Source organism: Engystomops pustulosus, chromosome 10 (genome assembly GCF_040894005.1).
Source record: "Engystomops pustulosus chromosome 10, aEngPut4.maternal, whole genome shotgun sequence".
Classification (NCBI taxonomy): Eukaryota; Metazoa; Chordata; class Amphibia; order Anura; family Leptodactylidae; genus Engystomops; species Engystomops pustulosus.
The window spans coordinates 20,886,471-20,908,676 of NC_092420.1; the positions used below are offsets into that span (position 1 = coordinate 20,886,471).

General features: G+C 43.1%; 2 protein-coding genes across 6 annotated transcripts in view; one reads left to right on the forward strand and one right to left on the reverse strand.

The window, feature by feature from the left end:
* Nucleotides 1-22,206, forward strand: part of CFAP20DC (CFAP20 domain containing) — a 236,681-nt gene that overhangs the window by 168,121 nt on the left and 46,354 nt on the right. The window lies entirely within an intron of this gene.
* On the reverse strand, nucleotides 11,259-20,886 carry LOC140103856 (germ cell nuclear acidic protein-like). Its single transcript, XM_072127134.1, has 4 exons — nucleotides 20,867-20,886; nucleotides 14,027-14,165; nucleotides 13,758-13,887; nucleotides 11,259-13,664 (listed from the first exon to the last, which is right to left on the reverse strand). Exons 1-4 carry the CDS (start codon nucleotides 20,884-20,886, stop codon nucleotides 13,495-13,497), a joined length of 459 nt encoding a protein of 152 aa, XP_071983235.1. The 3' UTR covers nucleotides 11,259-13,494.

The following is a 22,206-nucleotide window of genomic DNA, read 5'->3' on the forward strand; positions in this document are numbered from 1 at the left end:
CCTGGTGTCTGTAACTTATCCTATATCCAGCTTTGGTGGGGCAACCTTTTTAATTAACCTCATAACCTCCTCCTGCCTAATCTCTTTCCCTCATGCAATTTATTACAGCTGTACTATCCTATATACATTAGGGCTACCCTATAAATTCTACAATGTAACTTCTATGTCTATCCTTGTTTAACCTCCATCAATACATGACACCGACAACGTCCTTGCTTCCATTACCACCAGGTTCCTTGTCTCTTTCCCCCCATGCCTCTGGTATGTAAGTGACGTCTGTACAGAACACAGGAATTTTAAGTCTCCTGCAAAATGCAATTATGTATTTTATGTTAAAATAGAAATAAACAGATTTTACAGGTTGACAAACGATGACAAGCAGGGTTACGTGGAGAGCAGTTTTCCCGCTATGAATTCCGATAAGTGCTTCGTACTCTTCCTCGTTGTGTGGGCGTCGGAACGTTCTCATCCTCTGTGTCTTTTTTGTGTTGCCTGAATCATTTTTTGTTTATGGCTGGTGTACAAATAAATCCAGCCGGGTTTATAACTCCTATAAAAATCCTCATCTGCCCGTGCGCTGCGCACTTATTTATTCATATATGTTACGCCGTGACATTTACCGTTCTAAATGCCAATTACAAGAAATATTGATTGAGAATCTGTCCGGAATTATAACCAAATATTCATTTACGTTACCTAAACCGGTGACAACTGGGACTTTTCGTACAAACATTAGGGTTAGGATAAGGGCATAAATGTAAGAATAATATACATGCCCCTGGTTTCCCCCTTTATATTATTGGCTCGTTAAAGGGGTATGGTTATTACATAGGCTCGTTAAAGGGGTAATATCATTACAGCAAATTAATCTAATTCTTTTTATGATACTTTCTTATACTTTCTGTATCAATTCCTTACAGTTTTCTAGATCTCTGCTTGCTTTCCTGCTATAGAAAGCTTCTATGTTTACTACCAGCGGACAGAAATCTGACTATGGTCACACAGGTGCACAGCTCGTTATATATCCCACAGCTCTGATTACTGTCTATGATATAACGAGCCGTGCACCTGTGTGACCATGGTCAGATTTCTGTCCACTAGTAGCAAACCTTTAAGCTTTCCATAGAATAACAGCAAGCAGAGATCTAGAAATCTAATTGTTTTCTAGATTGATACAGCAAGTATAAGCCTAGTTTTTCAGCACAAAAACATGTGCTAAAACCCCAAACTCGGCTTATACTCGAGTAAAAAAAAATATAGGTTTTACCAGGTTTTTGTGTTAAAATTAGGGGCCTCGGCTTATACTTGGACCGGCTTATACTTGAGTATATACGGTATATTAGAAATTTGTATAACTTTTTATCATAAAAACAATAGCAATAATTTGGTGAAATGGAAATATCCCGTTAATTCATGGAAACCTACCAGTAACTGACCTACCACATCCTACCACCAAAACCTCCACCATCACAAAAACAGGTTCCCCTTGTCCACATGACTGAATGAAGCAAAGGTCATGCACTCCAAGTTCAAAAAGTAATAAAGTTAAAATGAAATACATTGGGGATAAAAGTATTTAGTATCCACCAATTCGGCAAGTTCTGCAAGTATATATTAGCAGGGGCGGAGCCAAGAGGCGCTCAGGTGATGTAGACTTGAGCGCCTCCTCATTTGAATATCTTCATAAAGTCTTTTTTAGAACAATGCTGCCCTGTCTACAGCGGCTCAAGTTACATACCTGGTATTGTACAGCACTGGATCTCATTTGTCTACATCCATTTGGCTTTACTGGTCCCACATGTGATACATCGAGGCTGACATCAGGTCTTTTAGTGTCCTAATGTATGTACAAGATTTATAGTGTCATATCTGACCATCAGGAAGGGAGCATTCAGCTTAATGCACTTCCCTGCTCATCATGTGTGGAATTAAGAAGTTTATGGGCCTCTATGGAATACATTAGTGGAGATGTTCTGCTGACATCTCACCGAGTCCATGATCTATTGAGCTCCAGCTGTTTTCAAGATTAATGTTCAATTTTTATTCTATGGATTAGTCCATAGGGTAACAGGTATTTGCATGTTTTGGGTCTATTTTGCACAAATATTTAGCAAATTTTTGCTCTTGTAGTGCACTGTAGCACTTGTAGTGCACTGTGCTTAGTAGACTGTGCAGAGGTTACAGAGGTTATCCCTGTCCCTTTGTCTGCAGCAAACCACTAATGGGCCAGGCTGCCAAGGGTCAGATCCCCATTGCTCTGATGTTGACCACCATTTCTTAAAGGGGTTCTCCAGATACCTAGAAGTCTTAGTTCAAAAAAAGGGTGCAAAGTTAGCCCAGTTTGGCTCCCAGTTCTCGCTTTGCTCCGCTCCTTCTGATTTTCAGGTCCGTGCATAACTGTAAGTTCCACGGATCACGGGTCTTGCTCCACCCAATGAATGGTCTTGTTGGACCAGGGGAGGAGACAACAAAGGAAGTGAAATACTCTGTAAAACGGAAGTGGTATCCCTTGGTCCAAGAAGGACACTCATTGGATGAAACGGGTCTCATGAGACCTCAGAACTTCCATACCATACTCCCACCAATGGTTTTACATGCAGCCACTGGTCCTGGAAATAACTCTAGATTCCCTGTTCATAAAGGGAGTGTGACCCAATTCTTTCACCCATAAGGACAGGTCATCAATATTTTGGACCTGGAAAGTCATAGATGATGTCTTTCTTAGGCCTCATGCACACAAAGGTTTAATACGCTACCCGTTTCAGTACGGGTAGAACACAACCACATTCAGCTTAATGGGCAACCATCCTTCGATGTAAATAGTCGTATTGCCCTCTGTACTGTACAGTTGACAGAAAAAAAACATAGACCTGCTGTACGTAGGGCGCGGCTCCATGGCTCCCTATGAGAGGGGAGGGGTAAGGAGTGCTCACCCCTCCCGTTCTCCAGCCAGCAGTAAGCTACGTTCTTATGTAAGGAGCCCTACACTATTTTCCGCTCTAAATGAGTAATACCATACAATTGGTGGTAATCTCACACTTCCGTGTTTTCATTATTTAAACTTGATGTAATTTGGGGACAGAATAGGGTAAGTTATATAGTTTAGTAAAGTTTCAGACCTTTATTTCCCTAGAGAAGTTTAGTCCCAATTCATTGCAGATTTTATGGAACATTTAACAGAATAATTTATCGTTTTTACGAGTGTGTTGTTTTATCCCTCCGCATCTCAAAAATGACTGAACGGGTAATAAAATACCTGCGTAGGCTGAGCAGACTGTACGCGTTTCACCTCATCTGGGTGTTTTAATGAAACAAAAGAGAAGAAGTTGATCTCAGAGTATGGATAAAGTTGTGATTTTTTCTATGTGTAGCCGTATTCTGTAGAATGGTATTGAAATGTCAGAAATATCATTTATTGTATGTATTATTTATTCCTGTTTAATTTTGATGTATATGGTATTTATATTCGTAGCCTAGAAATCCGCCTTGATTGGGTTGGCCACTTTCACTTAACATTACCAGTAAAGTAAGTACAAGACCCTAATAGAGTCACTTTGATACTACTTACCTTTGTAAAGTTCATATAATGCTGCAGGCAGCAGGACCAGGGGTGTCCTGTGATGTCCCGTGCCCTGCTGTCTTCTGGCAGATGCACATACTTCCAGACACTACTATAGGAGTAGTTATGACGGAGGGGCAAGCTGACATTACTGGAAGCCAGCAGGACACAAGGCATTACAGGAAGTCCTGAGTCCTGCTTGCTTCTGGCAGGTGGAAGCGGCCATGTACACACTTCCACCAGTCACAGCTATGGGAGTGTGCCTGACAGAGCGGCCTTCAGACATTACTGGAAGCCAGCAGGACACAAAGCATTAAAGGAAGTCATGAGTCCTGCTGTCTTCTGGTGGATGGAGGCCTTCATGTATACACTTCCAATCATTGCTATAAGACCGGTTTTGACAGAAATCAACAGGACACGAGACGTTATAGGAAGTCCCATGTGCTGCTGCCTTCTGGTGGATGGAGGCCTGCATGTATGCATTTCCAATCACTGCTATGGTAGTGGTTTGACGGAGGTAAGCAGGTCACAAGACGTTATAGGAAGTCCTGATTCCTGCTGCAATCATCCAACCATCCCCATGGCTTTATACACATTTTACAAGGATTAGTACTTCATGGGTGACCTTATTAGGGTCCTCTACTTACCTTGATAAAGTAAAATACAACTATAAAGTATAATAACTTTTGCATAACTCTGCACTAAGTAAAAATAAGCAACTCTCTAACTTATTCTAATTAGCTATCAGCAGCTAGCAGCTAACAGGGGTTTTACCTTGTCCCCCAGGGTAATCTCCATTTGTCATGCTTTCTGGTAATCATGGGAAACAGTATAGAACAGCTAGAGATGATGGGAGGCTTGTTGAGAGTGGCTGTAGGACCTGCAGTGAGGTCACAAGCATGTTACTCATCACATGCTTCAGGTTGTCCAATTTCATAGTTTCTACGGTTGAAAAAAGACACTTGTCCATCAAGTTCATCCAAGGAAGGGAAGGGATTGGATGAGGGGAAACAATTCTACATAACATAACCAGCAATGTTATTTAGGTGTAAAAAGGCATCTAGACCCTTCTTGAAGCTATCCGCTGTCCCTGCTGTGACCAGCGCCTGAGGCAGGCTATTCCACAGATTGACCGTTCTCATAGTAAAAAATCCCTGTCGCCTCCGGTGATTAAACCTTGATTTCTCCAAACGGAGACAGTGCCCCCTCGTCTTTTGATTTGATCTAATCTGAAACAACTTACCACCATATTTTTTGTATGGACCATTCATATATTTAAATAAATTAATCATGTCCCCTCGTAGTCGTCTCTTTTCCAGACTAAATAAATCTAGTTGTTTTAATCTTTCCTCATAACTGAGACCCTCCATACCCCTTATCATTTTTGTGGCTCCACGTTGAACCCTCTCCAGCTCCAGGGCTTTCTTTTTATGGACCGGTGCCCAGAACTGGACAGCATATTCCAGGTGGGGCCGAACCAACGCCTTGTATAGTGGTAATATTACATCCCTATCACGAGAGTCCATTCCACTTTTGATACATGACAAGATCCTACTGGCTTTAGAGGCAGCTGATTGACATTGCATGCTGTTATTCAATTTATGATCTACTAGTACCCCCAGGTCCTTCTCAACAAGGGACTCACCCAGATTTACTCCCCCAAGGACATATTTTGCCTTTGGATTATTGGCCCCCAGGTGCATAACCTTACATTTATCCACATTAAACCTCATTTGCCAAGTGGATGACCAAACATTCAGTTTGTCCAAGTCACCCTGCAGCCTATGAACATCCTCCATAGACTGTATTACACTACACAGTTTGGTGTCATCTGCAAAAATAGACACAGTGCTATTAATTCCTACCTCTATATCATTAATAAATATATTAAATAGTAGAGGGCCAAGCACAGAACCCTGAGGTACACCACTCATAACTGGTGACATGCTGTCCTGTTCTGGCTTCAGTGGAGTCAGCTGATGTCAGAACCAGAAAGTGCCCACCCACATCTGTGCTAAAACTTTTTTTTGTAAGTAACTTTACAGTTACGCTTTAAGTGATAGTGGCCAACCCCTTTAGGTGTAGTATTTTTGGCCATGCTATAGTTATACCAGATCGCTCTAAATACTCGTGCTTCTGCCTCTAAATGTGCAAGATTCAGAAACATCAGCATAAGTCAGGATGGGTTGTTATCCCTGTGCTTCAAAATTCAAAGAATCTTACTACAATCGGTAAAATGATGAAACTCCCATGAATTATCTCGTATCACATACTAGAGATTTACTTTCTCCTGAGGTTTGTATCCCATATTCACACCAGTGCATTTCTATTCTGATTGATAGAACCATTAGAAAGTTACTATAGGGAGAGCAGTGACAGCACCGGCTATAAATTAAAGGAGCTTCTGTGCCATTAATGTAATATTACCAGGCTAAGAGCTCTTACTCATTGATTTTGTATGCTGTCCTCCTGTCCGTCCGCTTGTAGTAAATCACTGTTTTAAGAACACGCCATAAATATTCCAAATATAGTCTGTCCCTACATAAGCGTCCGACATGTCAGCACCAAGCTAAGTAATCCTAGTCCTCCATCATTCTAATATGGATACAGCATACAACTGATGCCGGGGGCAGTCTTAAGGATGGATATCCAATCTCTATGCTTAAAGGTATTGTCCTACCAAAGACACCCCTCATATTCACAGAATAGTAGATAATTATGACTGGAGGTCTGACTCCCAGGATCCCCTGCAATTAGGATAAAATGGCGGCCTAAGGTCCATTTACTTCTATTAGTGTGACGGGGCTTGATAACGTACAGGCAGTCCTGGGTTACGTACAGGATAGGTTCTGTAGGTTTGTTCTTAAGTTGAATTTGTATGTAAGTCAGAACTGTATATTTTATAATTGTAACCCCAGACAAAATTTTTTTTTGGTCTCTGTGACAATTGGATTTTAAAAATGTTGGATTGTCATAAGAAGCAAGATTAACAATAAATCTTAATGGCAGACATATTTGGTAACTGTTACAGCTGATCATTGTAGCCCAGGGCTAAAATACTGTAAATTAACAAAATCCGGAGGTCCATTTGTAACTAGGGGTCGTCTGTAAGTCGGGTGTTCTTAAGTAGGGGACCGCCTATATTTGGCTGTATTATATGTGTATTATTTAACCCTTTATGGAGGTAGAGTATTTATTTGGCATTGTATGGCACTATATACAATATTGGGGGGCACAACTAGTAGTAAACCCTCTTGGTGCCCTGGAAATGCGTGTTCTCCGCTCCTCTGTTATATCTGGATCTGTGACTATTGAACTGTTCTTTATCAATCGAAAATGCTGCTATTCGCCCAGTATGTACCGTCCTGATAAGTCAGGTCCGAATCTTCTCTTTCAACCAATGATCCATCCAGGGGCCCTTTAAGCAATTGTCTGGAGGTACCAAAAAAATGGAGGCTTTCTTCCAAAAGCATCTCCTGACCATAGGTAGCACCTGGTATTGCAACTAAGCTCCACCCATCTCTATTCAGCTTAGCTGCAATACCGGCACATACCACGGTCAGGTGTGGCGCTGTTTTTGGAAAAAGCAGCCATGTTTTCGACCTCCAGACAACCCCTTTTATAGCAGCGGAAACATAGTAATGTGTCCACAAAGCAATGAAACGGTGCAGATATCTTCTTTTTGGACCTGTTTTGCCAGGTTTGTCTACACCTGTGCGGCAGGCAATGGCTAAAATATGGCAACTGCGGCTAAAGGGTTGGTTAACGGAAAAGTGGCAAACATCTGAGTGTCCCGTCTTGGTCCTGCCCCTTCTGCACTTGCTGGCTGATTTACATAATGGGGTCATTTACTAAGGGCCGAATTGCCGGGTTTTTGGCGCACGCGACCGGATTGTGGCGCATCGGCGCAGGCATGCATGCAACGGAAATCGGGGGGGGGGGGGAGTGGCCGCTGGAAAAGCTGTGGTATTTAAAAAAAAAAAGTGTTGCTTGACTCGCGCTTACCTGCACCCAGGATAGGATGATGAACTTCGTCGGACTTCCGCACAGCAGCGACACCTGGTGGACATCGGGCGCACTACCTTAGTGAATCCACCACCACTTTAGTGAATTGCCGGAAGACCTGAATCCTCGATGGAGAACGCGCCACTGGATCGCGACAGGACCGGGTAAGTAAATCTGCCCCATTGACTTGCATTACTTTATCAGTTTGTAGCTACAAGTTATGTTTCGGATCCTCTTATATGTCACTGTGACTGGTTTGGGAGGAATTTTAGCCCTTATTTTGTCCATGTACATGTAACATTTCCCTAAAGCCTGTGGTCATGAGACATAAAGCCCTATACATACTTCTGCTACATTCATACTGCCGTATGGGGGACATGTCCTATCTCTCCCCGGAATATGGCGCCATGCCCCATGTTTCTCTATGCAGAGGCAACGTGCTATGGTACAGCCGGCACACGTTAGTGTGAATATAGCCTTAGTCTCTGTTCACATCCTGCTTTGTTTTCTTTTGTGGAGGTTAGATTGTATTAAAGGAACACAGAGGATACTTTTTCCTGTCATATCCAGATAATCAGTGAGAACAGGACACAAATGGATAGACTGTAAACTGTACTTTCCATTAGAATGCAAAATGTAGTGTGAACAGCCTCCTAGATTGTTAGCGGATCCTGGTGACATGAGGGTCCTATACGTGATGTGAAGTGATGGCAGGTGGTGCGGCTGGTGATGTCACGTGCTTGTTCCCTTAAACGCATTAATGTCCAAACCACAAGCTTAGTGAGACGAATCAGAAATGTGAATTCGGTCTTATTGATTTTGCAATGTTTTGTAGTTCGATCACATGGCCTCCCCGATCCTCTCATTGTCTATGTTCTTAGTATATGTTCTGTACAGTGCAGTATTTTTTGTACATTGTAGAATCGGTTTGTTAAGTGATTTCTTTTTTTTTCCTAATGTCCACAATCACAATGATTAGTAGTAAGTGACCAAAGCAGACTGAGGAAGATTCACACTGAGCCTCCATGTCCAACAATATAAAGACACGAGTACAATGGGGAAAAAACATCAAACGTGTAATGATATAATGCAGCAGAGACTATAATGCATAAAAAAGTCTAATCCCTCCATTCACCACAGCAATTTTTTTCTTTTCGCTTTTGTATTTTGCATTTCGAGAGCCATAACTTTTTGATTTGGCTATTTTTGATTAATTTGGCTATGAAGGGCTTGTTTTTTGTGAGATAAGTAACAGTTAACTGACACGCTGAGTTCAGTTCCGGTTTGCAGCGTTCGGGCTGTGCGATCCGAGCAGCACGCGTTGCGAGTATAGAAGGGGCCTTAAACTCATGTATAAGGGCTTGTTTTTAGCAGGATAGGTTGTATTTTTGAGGTGCATAAAATTGATTGATTAACTTAAATCAATTCTTTCTAGTGAGGATTGTAAAATCCTCCAATTCCACCATTGTGTGTTGAGTTTTAAGTGTTGCGCCATTTACGGTGGGGATTAAATAACAAGTGAACTGGTACAATTATTAGAATACTAATTATTTATAATTTTTCTTTTATTTCTCACTATATTTGCCAAAATGTATTTGTTTTTGTATGGATGCGTTTCCGAGGGCCATAATCGTTTGCTGGGATACTGACTTATAGCCCCTGCACCAGATAAGGTTTATTTCAGCGCAGGTCCTGATAATTGTATGTATCTGTGATGTGGGTACCCTGCCATCTCTGTGGTTCTGCAGCATAGGGACAATGGATAGTAATTAACTGGGTCTTGTACAGGGCTCATTACCAGGACCTAAACCTGGTGCCAACACCCAAACCAGATGCTGGTAATTTAAGTGTTTTCAGGACTCCCACTGGAGCAGGAGAACCACCATTGTTGAGGGTAGGTGGTCTGTAAATATAAAGGAATTTTGTATATTGGTACTGTATATGGGGAAGGGACATGATGCTTTCTATCATTGTTTATATAGTTGAAAAAGGACACATGTCCATCAAGTTCAACCAAGGAAGGGAAGGGATTGGATGAGGAAGAGATTTATGGGAAACAACTCTATATTACATAACCATCAATGTTATTTAGGTGTAAAAAGGCATCTAGACCCTTCTTGAAGCTCTCTGCTGTCCCTGCTGTGACCAGCGCCTGAGGCAGGCTATTCCACAGATTTAACGTTCTCACAGTAAAAAAGCCCTGTCGCCTCTGGTGATTAAACCTTGTTTTCTCCAGACGGAGACAGTGCCCCCTCGTCTTTTGATTTGATTTAATCTGGAACAACTTACCACCATATTTTTTCTATGGACCATTCATACATTTATATAAATTAATCATGCCCCCTCGTAGTCGTCTCTTTTCCACACTAAATAAATCTAGTTGTATCTAATTGTATCATGGACACATCTGTCCACAGGGCATTGGAGTAGGTACAAATGTAATACTAAATTTCACCAACAGTGGCCGCTGCAGGGAAAACACTTTGCTGGCCATGACCCCTCCTCTCTATAAGATCGGATTGCTTGGATTCAGAATCCAGAATGTATCAGATCAGCTATTTTTTTTAAAAAAAGGGTCCATCTTTGAATTCCGAGAATCCACAGGGCGTGCAATGTGCAGATCCCTACCTCGTAAAAAACCAAACCACCAACATATTTGATATCTTAACTCTTAAATAAAGGGTGAAATGACAACACTTCGCCCTGGCAGAAGTTAATAGGGTGACAGATACCGATGATAAATGTTCCCTTTAAGCAATTTCCACCACAGATACACAGCAACGAGAGGAAACGTAAGAATTATATTCCCGAAATCTACAAATGTGCGATAGGGAAGATAGGGATCTGCTGCTTGGCTTAACGCTGACATATCGCCGGCTTTTTATTTATTACGATCTGATATCTATGTGTAAAGCATGGCTTAAAAACAACATTATTATGTTCTGTGGAAGATTCTTTGTTTAGCAGAGTTACCAACACAGACAATAAAAAAAAATATCCTGAATAAGACGTTTCTGCGAGTTTCGCCTCGGACTACAGTCTCGTCGCATGCATATTCTATGCCAACAGCTCCACCACCAGGCCATGCGGTGTACTGCAGTCACCTGTGCAGTAAATAATATCAGATGTGATAATCAGTTAATATGGTTATGTGCGCTGGCCGATGAATCTGGTATAATTATTACATTTTTGGTCCCTGTCCTACTTATCTATGCTTCATTACCGCACAACGATTATACCTGACTGCTGGATACGGAACCGTCCTGCATATATGTGGCGGCAGCGTTACGGGAAAGTGTCCAGCATCGATGTTGTGAGCAGATTATAAAATACAACTATCTCCAGGTCAGGAATATGATTATTTGTAGGGTGACCTTTGCACATTCTGCACCCGCCAATCATACGTCGGGTATGTAATCCAAACTAAATTGCGGAATCCCTAGAAAAGTGATGTTCTTATGACACCTCTAACATGAAATACATGGCACCGGCATTGATTTATTGACAATATATATAAATGGGCGATCGCCTTGTGACATAGGGTTTGCTCAAGTATAATTGACATCTCTGCTTATCGAGCGATGCTACATGAACATGTGTATTTCAGCCCCCTGTAGTGTTTTTACGATACAAAACAATAAAACTTTATTCATCCAAAGATAACAATAAATGAATACACACTAAATATTTACAGAACAAAATACAATAAATGAAAGACAATGTTGTCCCACGTCAGAACGACTGATGAAATTGATATAAAATAGACACGTTCTTACTGTATAGGGTGATGGCCATGGGTAAGAACCTTCTTTAAAATTCTGTTCCGGTTTTATGAAAACAACCTCCAAAGGAGCTTTTCTGACCGTAAACCATCAAAAACAGTGAGTGTTTTGTATTGCTCATAATGTATTCACATGTACCCAATGTATGACATGTGCATGGTTGTCTGGTTTTGGAAACCCATGTAAAATCCTTAAACATGGAACATGGCCGCCATCTTGAAAGCTGCCATATTGGATCAAAAGCTAGTTTTTTCCATTGGGAAGATGCTCATGTAGTTGATCAAAGACTTGTCTCAGAAATCGATTGTCACTATCAGATTGGTAATATATCTCTTGGTTGAAAAGTTATTTACTTAGGGAGTTGTAACAACTATCGGGAAAGTTCTCTATGATGTGAAGCTACTTACTCACATGTTGTCCATGGTGCTGAAAACAGAGCTGATGGTGCTGTATCCAATTCAGATACTGCAAATCTGATTGAGGAAATAGATTTTTGAGGCAGTCCTGGTCTTCTATGGGAAACTACATGACCATCTTCCCATTGGAAAAACAAAACCCGACTTTGATCCAATATGGCAGCTATCAAGATGGCGGCCGTGCTATGAACATAGCTTAAAAGATGGACCCCTTCACCTATTACTTGCTGGGGTATCAGAAATGACATCTGCCCTTCCTGTTTCTTAAATAAAAGGGGCTTTTGACTCCCCTTGTACTTGCCAGCACTCCCAATAGTTCTTGACAAGTGGGTAAATCCCCTGAGCCCAATGGAAACTCTAGTTGTGCACTGCGGATAGGACCATTCCAAATTTTCAACATAATTTTTACTATTTGGAATTATGAAATCATGTTTTAAATTGCGCAACAGATTTCTAGAAAGATCTCTGGTTGAGGTTGCCCTAACAGTAGTGGTGATAGGTCGATGGGTCCCTTAGGATGTATAGACCTTTATGACCTCTCCCCATGGCCCTGCTGTTATACACAAATATCTGGTTGTTTATTCACATTGGATGCCTGACTGATAGAAATAAAGTTCTCATCTTCTGTTTGCAGATTTATCCGCAACAGGTGACTCTAGTTTATAATTCTAGGTGTGATTTTTTTTTCTGTATATTATTTTTATTGTAAAATATAAAAAAAAATTCAAGGTAACAAAAAATTAAGTTGTTACAGCCCCCCCCATACTCTGCAGCGCTGTACAGGAATGACCATCGTTCATATTGAGGGACAATTTGGAGGGAAACTAATTAACCTATCAGTATATTTTTGGAATGTGGGAGGAAACCTACTGTCAGGATTCGTATCAGTGGGTCATCTGGACCACCGTGGGAGGTGGTACTAGCCGACACCTGGGACCGGGATGTAAGTGGCACCTGGTCTTCACCAGAGCCTGTCGCAAAGCGGGATGGCCTTCCTGTGGCGGGGTACCACCAGGTCGTTCCACAGGTGCGACTAGCCCGTGGTGGCAGCCAAGGTTGAAGTACCTTTGCAGGATACAGTCTCGTGGTCAAGTTCTGTCACAGGGTTAGGGCAGGCGGCACAGTTGCAAGGTCAAGTCCAATCCGGGATCAGCAACGAGAGGTCCAGGCAGAAGGGAAACATGAACACAGGAACACGGGAACAGGAACGCAGGAACACGGGAACAGGAACGCAGGAATACAGCAGGGCTCAAACATAGGCTCAAAGATCTGGCAGGGAGTGTAGGACGCGGCAGGCTTAAATAATTTCAGAGAATGGCCAGCACCAATTAGCGGTGTGCTGGCCCTTTGAATTTACTGAAGCCGGCGTGCGCGCGCCCTAGCAGGGGGAGAAAGACATGGGTAAGCCCGCGACCCGCGATATGGGTCGTGGGAGCACCCGTGACACCCACACAGAGGACGTCTTGGTGGAGATGACACTTTCCACTGGTCTTCTGGGTGACTTCTTGGCTGCCTTGAGGTCTTGGCTGGGCCTGATGATGGAGCAGACTGGTCACTGATGGATCCTCTCAGGTCTGGTTGAGAAAAACCATCTTGCTGTGACAGATGTGACACTGATATTTCTCGGTGTTGAGAGAAGCCGTCCAGCGTCCAACTCTAGGGTGGGAGAGAAATGGTAGATTATAGACAAAGCTAAAAATATCAAATATCCAAAAGCATAACTGAGTCCCATTTATGTCTGACTGGTGAAGGATGTAGTACAGCAAGCAGCGGTAGTAACTAACACATTATACATTGCACAGTGATAGTCCCATAGCAGGCCATGGGTGAGATCTGCTTCTCCATCGATGAGCCAGCAAGCAGCGTGACACATCTCGTGTATTAATGTGTCTCGAAGTCGATCTGAAGATAGAGATGGAGATACTTACAATCAGGAGGAGAGAGACCAGGACAAAGCTCAGGAGATGTCTACAATGTACATGATATGAGACCTACCTGCAGAATCGCAGATTTTATCAGATATGTGGATGACGGCATAGGGAACCCCGTTCTTCTTCCCAAATCCCGTGCGGCCAGCTTGTCTCCTCAGCCTTTTATTCCAGCTGATCTCCATGTCTGCAGGAAGCTACAGAGGAAGGAAGGAGAGAACATGAGAAGTGTCTGATTGTATGAATGATGGGGCTGTATACTATATATACTACAGCTAGTAACCCTTCAGTCACTACACACACATTGCCCTGTACATGGCTGTAACCATTGAGTACCTGATTGTCAAAGACGCTCTGGTTAAAGAACCTGTAGAGACGTCTTGCCAGCTCCTGTTTGTTCTGATGGAAATCGGTGACATATTTGGAGGTGGGAGAAGACAGATCCTTCAGGAAACCGTAATGGAGCTGATGTCCTCTGTGTCAGACACAGAGATTTCACAACACTTATTATTAATGACCAGAAGTTATGAAGGAAAATAGTAAAAAAACTACTTCACAAGTGAAGAATGTAATTGTTATCCTGGGAAAATCATTGAATACACTTGGTATGAACTGGATTATTGGTCTTTGCCCCTGAGGAACATCAGAGGATCCTAAGCATCAAATATCATGAAGATAAAAATGTGTTGCACTGATGACAGTAAGAGTAGTTAAAAGTAGTCAAAACTCCCAGGACACCATTTTATTTCATGAACAACAGAGAAAATTACATTGAAAATGGAATTAATCTTTCATGTCTGGAAAATGGCCGCCATCTTGAAAGCTGCCATGTTGAATTAATGCCAAGTTTTTCTGCTTCACATATATCAAAAAACAAAGAAATGTGTATAAGGACAAAAAACTTTATTTAGATATAGTCTCGTTTTTCCACTAGGAAGGGGGGTCACTTAACAGATCAAATAATTTTCTCATAAATCGATTGTCACAATCAGAATGGTCATGCATCTTGTGGGTCAAAAGTTATCAATTGATGCAAAATTCTGCTTTTCCGCTCGGGTATCTTTATCCAGTGCCACCCGTGCCCTTTTACTGCCCATGCACCAACCTCGAATCCTCGATACAAAAGTGCAGATTTTTTTTTAGCTTTACGGTGTCAGTATTGGGGGGCAAGACAACCAGACAGTGAGCCCTAAGGCTGAACCCCCCCCACTGTCCCTACCTACTTGCCTCAAGACAGCTCTAGCAACTGCGGACAACCACGGTGGCGGTCCCTATACTATGTAAGTGACACACGTAACAGGACAAGACAGACAACACAATAAGGGGTAGTCGACAAGCCAGAATCAAAACCAGAAGAATCGCAGTACAAATTCAGTGGGCAAAAAACGGTAGTCAAAAGTCAGGCAGAGGTTCGGCAACGATAACAGAAGGTACAAAGAGGTCACAGGGAAATATGGGGAGCTGGGATATCCAGGTAAGAACAAGACAATAGCCAGCACGCAATTGAGCCACTAGCTGCCTTATAAGTAAAGCTGGAGAGACAGACAAGAAGCTGATAGGACTAGTGCTGATTGGAGCTGAAATCACCTGCATCAGTCCAGCAAAGACCAGGTAACTCATTAACTGCTGGACCAAAGTCATCGGGTGTGTCCAGACTCCAAAGGCACAATTCACATTGCACATTACTGTCAGAACTTGCTGCACCACCGCAATCGGGCGTGTCAAAACCCCTGAGACACAATTCACACTGAACGGTTCTGACAGTACCCCCCCTCTTATGAGGGGCCTCAGGACCCTTAATCATTGGACCAGGCTTAGAAGGATTATGTAAATGGTACCGCCGGACCAGACGGGGCGCATGCATGTCCTTAGCAGAGACCCACGTGCGCTCCTCCGGTCCGAAACCCTTCCAGTGGACCAGATACTGTAAGGAGTCCTGTACCCAGCGGGAATTCAAAATTTTCTCCACCTCATACTCCAATTCCCCCTGGACGATGAGTGGAGCCGGAGGAGGTGAAGGCAACACCGGTGGCACATATCTTTTAAGAAGAGACTTATGAAACACAGGATGGATACGAAGAGCATTGGGTAGTTTCAACCTAAAGGTTACCGGATTAATGATTTCCACAATGGTATAAGGTCCAATATATTTGGGTGCCAGTTTCCCTGACTGCACCCTAAGTTTCAGATTTTTAGCTGAAAGCCAGACCTTCTCACCTAGTACATATTGCTGGCCAGATATACGTCTTTTATTAGCATGTCTTTGATAAGACTCTTGGGCTTTTACCAAGTTCTGATGAGCTTGGGCCCAAACTGTGCACAGTTTAGAGAAAATGGCCTCGGCTGAGGGATTAATAGATTCTGCAGAATGAACAGACGAGTACCTGGGGTTAAAACCATAATTACAGAAGAATGGTGACATCTTAATAGCACGTTGTTCATGATTGTTTATAGCAAACTCTGCTAGAGAAATGAAGTCTTTCCACTTATTCTGAGTATCAGCCACAAAACATCTTAGAAATTGCTCTAACGATTGATTGGTCCTCTCTGTCTGTCCATTTGTCTGAGGATGGAATGCAGACGAGAAGGACAGAGAGATGCCTAATTTGCCACAGAACTCTCTCCAAAACCTAGCCACAAACTGGACACCCCTGTCGGAAACAACATTCTCAGGCACCCCATGAAGACGTAGAATATGATTAATAAAAAGTGTGGCGAGTGTGCGAGCGTTAGGCAGTTTACGTAGTGGAATGAGATGACACATCTTAGAAAATCTATCCACCACTACCCAAATGACTGTCTTACCCTTAGATAGTGGCAAGTCGGTAATAAAATCCATAGAAAGATGCGTCCAAGGTCTCGTAGGGACCGGTAGAGGATGTAACAGACCCTCGGGTGGCCTACGAGGGACCTTGGACCTAGCACAAACCTCACAAGCTTCGACAAAAGCCTTGACATCTTGAGCCCAAGATGGCCACCAGTAATGGCGTGAGAGCAGATACTTAGTACCTGCCACACCTGGATGACCAGACAAAACAGAACTATGAATCTCTTCAAGAACTCGGAGTCGAAGGTTAGGCGGAACATACAACAAAGAGTCTGGAGTGTTATGAGGTGCTTGACCCTGAGATTCTGCAATCAGGGTCACCAAGTCAGGTTGCAAAATAGACACTACTACCCCGGGTCTTAAAACAGTATCAGATTGAGTTCTGGGGGAACTTTCTAAATCAAAGCTACGAGACAAGGCGTCAGCCTTGATATTACGGGAACCAGGTCGGTAAGTGACTTCAAAATCGAATCTGGTAAAAAACAAAGCCCATCGGGCTTGACGTGGTGAGAGACGTTTAGCATTGTCTAGGTAAACCAGATTCTTATGATCAGTGAGTACCACCACCTTATGTTTGGCACCTTCAAGGAAATGCCTCCATTCATCAAATGCCAACTTGATGGCCAATAGTTCCCTATTACCGATATCATAGTTACATTCAGCTTGAGAGAACTTCTTTGAGAAGAACGCAATAGGTCGCAGGTTAGTGAGAGTGTCCGATCCTTGGGACAACACCGCTCCTACCCCTACCTCTGATGCGTCCACCTCCACAATAAATGGACGTTCAAAATTAGGTTGAGTCAGTACTGGGGCCTCTGAAAAACACTTACGGAGCTTGTCAAATGCTCGGATAGCCTCATGAGACCAGTTGACAAGATCTGCCCCCTTCCTGGTGAGATCAGTAAGTGGTTTGGCTATAACAGAAAACCCCTTAATAAATTTCCTATAATAATTAGCGAACCCCAGAAATCTTTGTAAGGCCTTCAAATTATTGGGACGTTCCCACTTTTCGATGGCCACCACCTTAAGGGGATCCATACGGAAGGAATTAGGGGTGACGTAGTAACCCAAAAAAGAGACCTCCTGGATACCAAACTGACATTTAGACAACTTAGCAAACAGACTGTTTTGTCTAAGCAGTTCCATCACTACCCGAACATGTTTTATGTGTGAAGCCCAGTCGGGAGAAAAAATCAAAATGTCATCTAAGTAGACCACAAGAAAACGACCTAGATGCTGACGAAATATATCATTCACAAAATGTTGAAAGACCGCCGGGGCATTGCATAAACCGAAAGGCATCACTAGATATTCAAAATGACCCTCTGGTGTATTGAAAGCGGTCTTCCATTCATCACCCTCTCTGATTCTAATCAAATTGTAAGCCCCTCGCAAGTCTATCTTGGAAAACCATTTGGCCCCCACAATTTGGTTAAATAAGTCAGGAATCAGGGGTAGAGGGTGTTGATTCTTAACAGTGATTCTGTTAAGTTGTCGATAATCTATACAGGGTCGTAATCCCCCATCCTTCTTTCCCACAAAAAAGAACCCTGCTCCCAATGGGGAGGAAGATGGGCGAATGTGACCCTTCTGGAGACTTTCCTTAATGTACTCCCGCATAGCCTCCCTTTCTGGACAAGACAAGTTAAAAATACGACCTCGAGGAAACTTGGCACCGGGAATTAATTCAATGGTACAGTCGTATGGTCTGTGTGGCGGCAATCCGTCCACAGCTTTTTCATCAAATACATCCGCATAATCGGACAAAAAACTCGGAATACCCTCTTCCATGGAAGAGCACTCAGCAAAAGAAACCACCTCACAATGGGAGTCACATTCAGTACCCCATTTTACCAGTTCCCGGTTTGCCCAATCAAAAACAGGATTGTGCTTCTCCAACCAAGGCAAACCTAAGATCACATCAGACGACAGGTTATGCAGACACAAAAACTTCATACGTTCCACATGAACTGCCCCCACCTTAACCTCAAGGCAGGGAGTGATGTAACGTATATCCCCCTGAGCAAAGGGGGCTGAGTCTGCTCCTGTGACATTAACAGGAGATTGGAGCAGAAGGGGACACACCTCTAGACCGGAAAAGAACATAGGGTTAACAAAATTAGCAGAAGACCCCGAGTCAATCTGAGCATAACCAGAGATGTTTCTCCCTCCCAAAGACAATGAAATAGGCAATAATAACTTATTCTTATTGGTGAAGGTTACCTGTTCGCCTGAGTGACCCCCTCGATAGTCACTCAGGCGTAGAAGTTTTCCGGCGGTGGTCCAGGAAGGGATGGACATTGCCGGACTCGATGTCCTGCTTTCCCACAGTAGAAACATAAGTTGTTCAACACACGATATGCACGTCTGGTCTTGGCATCAGTAGAATCCACTTGCATAGGTTCCTCTGATGGGGGTATAGCAGAAGGGGAAGGACTAGGGTTGGTAACACGAATAGGTGAAGGTCTAAAAGCGTCTGATGTACCTCTCTCCTTTAGCCTGTCTCTCAAGCGTCTGTCAACTCGGATAGCTAATGTCATGCTATCCTCAAGGGAACTAGGAGTGGGATAAGCTACCAACAGATCCTTCAACCGATCATTCAGTCCGACACGAAACTGAAATCGGAGTGCCGAGTCATTCCAAGTGGAGGGACCACTCCACTGCCTAAACTCCGAGCAATATTCCTCCACAGGACGTCTACCCTGCCTCAGACCTGTCAAGTGACGTTCAGCATTAGCTGCACTATCCGGGTCATCATACAGTAGCCCTAGGGCCTGAAAAAACCCATCCACCGTCTGCAACTCAGGAGAACTAGGAGGTAACGAGAAAGCCCATTCCTGTGGTGACCCCTGGAGTAGAGACATAACTATGCCCACCTTCTGGACCTCATCCCCAGAAGAGCGGGGGCGCAATCTAAAAAACAATTTACACCCCTCCCGAAAAGCACAGAATCTCTTTCTATCCCCACTGAACTTATCTGGGAGTTGTACAGGTGGCTCAGGTGGTGCTGGGGAAGCCATGGTAAACTGACGTGGGGCCGTCTCCTGCTCATGAAGCCGAACAGCTAGTTCCTGCACCATGGTGTTGATTTGCTGCATCTGTTCCACAATATTTGTCAACGCAGTTCTGCTGTCCATGACAGCGACAGTATATTGGGCTGGCTATTCTGTCAGTATTGGGGGGCAAGACAACCAGACAGTGAGCCCTAAGGCTGAACCCCCCCCACTGTCCCTACCTACTTGCCTCAAGACAGCTCTAGCAACTGCGGACAACCACGGTGGCGGTCCCTATACTATGTAAGTGACACACGTAACAGGACAAGACAGACAACACAATAAGGGGTAGTCGACAAGCCAGAATCAAAACCAGAAGAATCGCAGTACAAATTCAGTGGGCAAAAAACGGTAGTCAAAAGTCAGGCAGAGGTTCGGCAACGATAACAGAAGGTACAAAGAGGTCACAGGGAAATATGGGGAGCTGGGATATCCAGGTAAGAACAAGACAATAGCCAGCACGCAATTGAGCCACTAGCTGCCTTATAAGTAAAGCTGGAGAGACAGACAAGAAGCTGATAGGACTAGTGCTGATTGGAGCTGAAATCACCTGCATCAGTCCAGCAAAGACCAGGTAACTCATTAACTGCTGGACCAAAGTCATCGGGTGTGTCCAGACTCCAAAGGCACAATTCACATTGCACATTACTGTCAGAACTTGCTGCACCACCGCAATCGGGCGTGTCAAAACCCCTGAGACACAATTCACACTGAACGGTTCTGACATACGGGTTATTTTTTATTTTCGGCCTAGTGCGGCCTAGAGCATCTCCAAAAGCCAGGGCCTCACTTTTGGACACTTCCCCGGGGGCTGGAACTCTTCACAGTATAGGAATCTAAAAGCAGACCGATGATTTATGCAGGTCCATGCTCCTTCTGTGTGTTGTGTGGTTATCTTTCCCTTTCTGTGATTGGTGTGTGGCCCACAAGTCATTGGGAGATCAGTTATATGCCACATGCTACTAAAAACTGTACACAGGCAAACCATGAAGATTTTGGAGGTCAAAAAACTCCCAAATATTAGAGAAGTAGCGATGGTTGTTGAGTGTACTGGCAATGAAGACAGAGACTAAAGCTGGCTACCTATCCATGCATTACCTACAGCCAGAAACAGCATCACTTGGCCGTGTCTATCATTGCAACTCTACTTTTTAAGGGAACCTTTCATCAGAAATTGACCTTATTAACCACGTGTAAGTTGTCAAATGTGTTAACATCTTATAATTCACGTTAATTTCATGGCCCAGTGTGATGTCCTTATCTGGAAAAGCAACTTTGAAGTCAAGCTCTACCTACCTCGGAACTTCCTCCTTCATTGTAATTGCGGCACCAGCTCTCCTGAAGCCTGGAGCATGTGTCAATCACAGCAGAGGTGTCATCCTGAGGTGGAGAGAGCTGTACTTCAGTGCTGAGATCTCCACCTCCGTGACTATACAACCAATTTACATCTTACTTCAAGGTTGATTTTCTGGATGATCCCTCAACACTTGGGCCTGAAAGGAGGATGATCTTTTGTATTGAGGGTGTCTATGGGAAGTAGAATTTAACATATGGATCTATGAAACAGGACCTGTTTGCCCAAGAAAAGTTTGAAGAAATAGTTTGATCTTCTGGAGAATAAGGATATATGCACAAGGGTATGATGGATGAATAAAAGTGTTTCACTTTGCATTATAAATTATTCAGGAGTGGGATGCCCCTACAATTGGATATTTTTGTATTTAAAAAGTAGGTGTGTGAGATAGTATGCATGTGATTTTATATATCAAGTCTCTATTACTATTTGTTGGAGTAAGAAGGTAATGGGATTGGCTATAGTAGGTCACGTGACTGTTTACTCATGAAATAGCGTTCTTATTGGGGGGGTTTTCACATATAGAGTAGACCTGCTCCTTATTGGTCTGCCTCATTTAAAGTCTGGGGCGCGGTCCGGATGCCGAAAACACATTGGTTAATTTGATTAACCCAAGTTTTAATGTGATAGGTTGTAGGTTTTGTGAATGCTGAGCACGGTCAGATTATGACTGCCATGGGTTGTATGCGTATTATAGCCCTTACAAGTCTGGAATCACTTCCTACATATGGGACTAGAATTAGTTTTTTGAGGAATGGAGGATGTGTCCCTTCTGCTGCTTTCAGAATCTTTGGAGGACCTTCAAAGGTCCTGAAATGGCTCTTGTGTACATGTGTATTGAGAGCAGGAACAGATGTACAAGGATGTCATGCAGGTCCCTCTCAGTATAAAATTTGGTGGGTGGTTTAAATGGCCATGGGCCCCCTAGAAGGCTTGGGTCCCGGGCTACCCCCCTTATTGCCTGTATCATAATCCACTACTGATGCAAAGTAGTTATTCGGGCAACACGGGGTATTTAAATATAACAGTGGGAGTAAAAAGAAACAAAATAATGTTACAGAAGAATATCTATAAGGACTCTTTCACATTGGCGCTGTTTTCCATGTCTGTGGTTCAGTGATTTCCATGGATGCCTAACAAAGCCACTGATTTCTATGGATGCTTTGAACAATATTTATATAGTTGGGTCTATCAAACTGTAAGACACCCAGTACAATAGCTTAAATTAAAGAAGAAAAGCGGATGTCTATGAAATTTTGCAATGCAAAATAACAATTTTATT

Excerpts from the sequence above, each read along its gene's own strand:
- LOC140103856 (XM_072127134.1), bottom strand. The coding sequence starts at position 20,886 with ATGAAGGAGGAAGTTCCGAG. Across the intron at positions 14,166-20,866 it reads ATGAAGGAGGAAGTTCCGAG|AGGACATCAGCTCCATTACG; the intron begins GTAGGTAGAGCT and ends TGTCTGACACAG. Across the intron at positions 13,888-14,026 it reads AGAGCGTCTTTGACAATCAG|CTTCCTGCAGACATGGAGAT; the intron begins GTACTCAATGGT and ends CTTCCTCTGTAG.